Consider the following 5,000-nt stretch of genomic DNA (forward strand, 5'->3'; position numbering starts at 1 on the left):
GGCCTAAAAAGCGGACCCCGCGTGCAAAACCCAGCCCCCGAGCCGGCAGCCACGGCAGCCGGGGCAGGCCCGACACCACGGGCCGCCCGGGCCTAGCGGCTCGATCGCGCCGGTCACCACCCGACGGGAGGGCGGGGCGCCGCCGCCCCGCCCGCGACGTATCTCGGGGCACTCTGTCGGGTTCGGGGTCCGCAGGGCCGAGGCGGCCCGGCCACCGCGGCCGGCCGCCAGCCACGCAGAAAAACTCGGCCCGCTCCGCGGGCTCCCCGGCTTAAGGCCGAGGAAGGGGGTCTCGAACAACGCACGGCTCCGGGAGGGAGGGAGAGCGGGGTGCCGCCACCCCGCGCACCCCTCGCCGGCCGACTCCCGTCACCGAGCCCCTGGAGCAACCGGGCAGGACGAGGCAAGGCCGCGCGCCCCACGGCACGTCCCCGCGGCACTTCCGACACGGACGACACACGCTGGGCAAAACAAGTCGGGAGGCGCGAGGAACGAGGCGGCGCCACCTCGGCAAGCCGGGCCCGTCCTCGGGGCTCTCGGGAAAGGCCGGGGGAGAAAAGGCCCCGGCGGCCTCGACACCGCCGAGCCCCGGTGTCACGCACCCTTCGTCGAGCCGTCGGCAGCCGACCGCAAAGAGCACGGCCGGCCGGAAAAGAACGCACCCGCGGGCAGGGCGGGGCGCCGGCTTAAGGCCGGGCAGCAAAAGGGACGAGGCGCCGCCGCCTCGCCCGCCACCATCCCCGGAGGGAATACACACTTTGGGGAGGGGAGGGCCCTCGCCCCACCCCTGAAGTCAACAACCGGACCGAAGAGGAACACGGCTCGCGGCCCTTTTCTCTCCTCCTCTCGGGCTCTGTCTCTCTCTCTCAACCCTTGTCTCTCTGTACCTCACACGGTTCTGTACCCATTCTCGATGGGCAAGACGGGGGGACCGGGACAGAGCCACGCGACTCGTCCCGCGTCAGGCGGCGCACTCTTTTTCCCTCCCTTCGCGCCGGCGACCGCACGCGCGGCCGCCGCTCTCGCGTCCGCCTCGGACACAGGCACTGCACCAGCCTGCGGGGATGCGGCCCGTCACACCCGCTCCCAGTAGACGGACAGACGGGTCCGAGGCCCCGAGCGCCTCCAAGACGTCGAGTCGACGCCACCGGGGCGCGGCGCCGGCGTGCGCCGCCGCCGACCTAGACGTAACCGGAGGATGGCGAGAACAGCGACCCCTTGGTGGACTTCCAGCCGCGCTGCGGAAAGCAGGTCTACCCGGCCCCCCCGCGGAAATCCGCCAAAGTCCAGCCGAAGCGGGGAAGACCTGGTCGCCGCGTCGCCGCCCGCCGCCGCGGCCGCCCCGCCGGCCTCTCCGCCGGCGGCCTCCCCGCCCCGGAGCCGGGTAAGACCTGGCCGGCCGGGGCCGCCCCGGAAGCGGGGCTAGACCTGTTCTCCGCGTCGCCGCCCGCCGCCGCCGCCGCCACCTCTCCGCCGCCGGCCTCTCCACCCCGGAGCCGGCTCGGCCTGGCCTTCCGGGACCGCCCCCGAAGCGGGGTAGACCTGTTCTCCGCGTCGCCGCCCGCTGCCGCCGGCCTCCCCGCCCCGGGGCCGGCTCGGCCTGGCCTGCCGGGGCCGCCCCCGAAGCGGGGTAGACCTGTTCTCCGCGTCGCCGCCCGCTGCCGCCGGCCTCTCCGCCCCGGAGCCGGCTCGGCCAGGCCTGCCGGGGCCGCCCCCGAAGCGGGGTAGACCTGTTCTCCGCGTCGCCGCCCGCTGCCGCCGGCCTCTCCGCCCCGGGGCCGGCTCGGCCAGGCCTGCCGTGGCCACCCCCGGAGCGGGGTAGACCTGTTCCCCGCGTCGCCGCCCGCCGCCGCCGCCGCCGCCTCTCCGCCGCCGGCCTCTCCGCCCCGGAGCCGGGTAGGCCCGGCCGGCCGGGGCCGCCCCGGGAGCGGGGCTAGACCTGTTCTCCGCGTCGCCGCCCGCCGCCGCCGCCGCCGCCACCTCTCCGCCGCCGGCCTCTCCGCCCCGGAGCCGGGTAGGCCCGGCCGGCCGGGGCCGCCCCGGGAGCGGGGCTAGACCTGTTCTCCGCGTCGCAGCCGCCCGCCGCCGGCTCTCCGCCGCCGGCCTCTCCGCCCCGGAGCCGGCTCGGCCTGGCCTGCCGGGGCCGCCCCGGGAGCGGGGCTAGACCTGTTCTCCGCGTCGCCGCGGCGCCGCCGCCGCCACCTCTCCGCCGCCGGCCTCTCCGCCCCGGAGCCGGGTAGGCCCGGCCGGCCGGGGCCGCCCCGGGAGCGGGGCTAGACCTGTTCTCCGCGTCGCCACCGTGGCCGCCCCGCCGGCCTCCCCGCCGCCGGCCTCACCGCCCCGGAGCCGGGTAGGCCCGGCCGGCCGGGGCCGCCCCGGGAGCGGGGCTAGACCTGTTCTCCGCGTCGCCGCCCGCCGCCGCCGCCGCCACCTCTCCGCCGCCGGCCTCTCCGCCCCGGAGCCGGGCAGGCCCGGCCGGCCGTGGCCGCTCCGGGAGCGGGGCTAGACCTGTTCTCCGCGTCGCCGCCCGCCGCCGCCGCCGCCGCCGCCTCTCCGCCGCCGGCCTCTCCGCCCCGGAGCCGGGTAGGCCCGGCCGGCCGGGGCCGCCCCGGGAGCGGGGCTAGACCTGTTCTCCGCGTCGCCACCGTGGCCGCCCCGCCGGCCTCCCCGCCGCCGGCCTCACCGCCCCGGAGCCGGGTAGGCCCGGCCGGCCGGGGCCGCCCCGGGAGCGGGGCTAGACCCGTTCTCCGCGTCGCCGCCGCGGCGCCGCGACCTCTCCGCCGCCGGCCTCTCCGCCCCGGAGCCGGGTAGAGACGGCGTCCCGGGGCCGCCCCGGGAGCGGGGCTAGACCTGTTCTCCGCGTCGCCGCCGCGGCGCCCCGCCGGGCTCTCCGGCGGCGGCCGGCGGCCGCGCCTGGCCCCCGAGCGGGCTAGACCTGGCCTCCCGACGAGGCCGCTCTCTCTCGCGACCAACACCTATTTTCGACCGACTCCTCTCTCCCCCCTCCCCCCTTTCTTTTTTATTATTTTCTCATTTTTTACATGTGCTGGAAGAACGGCTCTCCCTCTGGCTCGGGACAAGAAGCTTTTCTGGGGAACAATACTCTCGGCAAACTGGAATTCATTTCCTTTCCCGCCCAGAGCCCTCCCGGCCGGCTGCGCCCCGCCCGGCCCTCGGCCCACTGACACGCCGTGCCGCCAAAAGGTCGTGGCCCGCCCGCCCCCTCCCCCCCCCACCCCCTCCCCCCCGGGATTCTACGCGGCCCCGCCCCCCCACCACAACCTATGGGGAAACAGCTGGGAAGGGGCAGCAGGGACGTGCGGGCCGAACCTGGCACCACGCCGCCGGCACCCCGCCCCGCCTCGTCCCGCCCCAGTCCGCGCCCCGCCCCGCCCCGCCCCGCCCCCGGCCCCGAACCCCGCCCCCCCTCCACGCTCCCTCCCCCCCGACCGAGGCCGTGGCGGGGCGGCGGGCAAGCGGGCGGCCGCTTTCCGGCCGGTTCTTTCACGGTCCGCAGAGGTCTTCGGCCCTCGGCGCGGGTCCAGGGGGCCGTGGGGGCTCGAGGCCGAGGCGCCCGGGGCCGGCACGAAGGCGCCGGCACGAAGCCCGCGTTCGCGGAGATGGACAGGGTGACACACACGGCCCCTCCCCCCGCCCCCCCTTTCCCCCACGCTCACGCCCCGATGCCGCCCTCTCGTGCTGCCACACGCACACACCCCCTCACGCCCACACACACACACACACACACACACACACACACAGAGGCAGGCAGGAAGGCAGGCAGGCAGGCAGGCGGGTGCGCAGGCACCCTTAGAGTCGCATGCCCTCTCTCCCCGCCCCGAGCCCGCTCCTGCCCCTGCCCTGTGTGCGGCTGCCGCCCATCAGCGGCCGAGGTGGGCACCCCGCCCTCCACCCTCGGCTTCCTCGGCGCCCCCTTCAGCCGTCTCCCGCCCCCACCTTCAGCCGTCTCCCGCCCCCGCCCGGCGACGGCTGGGGGCGCCCCGCCCTCCACCCTCAGCCTCCCTGGCGCCGCTTTCAAACTTTTCCCGCCCGCGGCTCTTCTCCCGTCGACGCGGTCGGCGCAGCGGCAGCGGCGGCAGGGCGAGGAGCAGGCTGACAGGCGCCGAGGCGGCCAGGGCCTCGGCCGGGCGGCCCAGGAGAGCCGGTCCACCCAGGGCTCGGGCGAGCCAGGTCCGAAGGCCGGCCGCGGACGCCAACGGGTCTAGCCAGGGTAAGGTCGGCCGGGGAACACGGGTCCGCCCGGGATCTGAGCATCGGGTCCCGACTCGGGCCCGGGACAGCCGGTCTGGGCAGGAGCCGAGCGGCAGGTCCAAAGGCCGGCGGCGGAACACAGGTCTACCCAGGGGATTTGCAGCCACGGAGCAGGTGCTGCCGCCGACAACAGGTCTACCCCAGGAAACAACTCCGGCCGCGGACAGCTGGTCTACCCCAGGAACTAAGTCCGGCCGCGGACAGAAGGTCTACCCTTTGGAAACGACGCCGGCCGCGGACAGCAGGTCTACCCCGCGGCCTTCGGCAGCCAGGGACCAAGGCCGTCCGCGGACAGAAGGTCTACCCCAAGAAACGAGGCCGGCCGCGGACAGAAGGTCTACCCCGGGGCAGTCGGCAGCCAGGGACTAAGTCCGGCCGCGGACACCAGGTCTACCCCTTGGAAACGACTCCGGCCGCGGACAGCGGGTCTACCAAGGGGGCCTTCGGCAGCCAGGGACCAAGTCCGGTCGCGGACAGCAGGTCTACCCCGGGGCAGTCGGCAGCCAGGGACCAAGTCCGGCCGCGGACAGCAGGTCTACCCCTTGGAAACGACGCCGGCCGCGGACAGCAGGTCTACCCCGCGGCCTTCGGCAGCCAGGGACCAAGGCCGTCCGCGGACAGAAGGTCTACCCCAAGAAACGAGGCCGGCCGCGGACAGCAGGTCTACCCCGGGGCATCCGGCAGCCAGTGACCAAGTCCGGCCGCGGACAGCTGGTCTACCCCGGGGC

At 76.2% G+C, this 5,000-nt stretch overlaps 1 protein-coding gene across 1 annotated transcript in view; it reads left to right on the forward strand.

Annotated features, from left to right (window-relative positions):
- LOC136284532 (collagen alpha-1(I) chain-like) overlaps positions 1 to 5,000 on the forward strand; it is a gene marked incomplete at its 5' end in the record, with an annotated part of 11,907 nt that overhangs the window by 4,850 nt on the left and 2,057 nt on the right. Inside the window, 4 exons of the mRNA XM_066174883.1 lie at positions 35 to 792; positions 1,094 to 1,187; positions 1,234 to 1,384; positions 3,886 to 4,191. Of these exons, the coding sequence (XP_066030980.1) occupies positions 35 to 792; positions 1,094 to 1,187; positions 1,234 to 1,384; positions 3,886 to 4,191 (1,309 nt within the window). The remainder of the gene's footprint in view (positions 1 to 34; positions 793 to 1,093; positions 1,188 to 1,233; positions 1,385 to 3,885; positions 4,192 to 5,000) is intronic.

Source organism: Chamaea fasciata, unplaced genomic scaffold, assembly GCF_029207755.1.
Source record: "Chamaea fasciata isolate MVZ Bird 193981 ecotype frontalis unplaced genomic scaffold, bChaFas1.0.hap1 SCAF_1083, whole genome shotgun sequence".
Classification (NCBI taxonomy): Eukaryota; Metazoa; Chordata; class Aves; order Passeriformes; family Sylviidae; genus Chamaea; species Chamaea fasciata.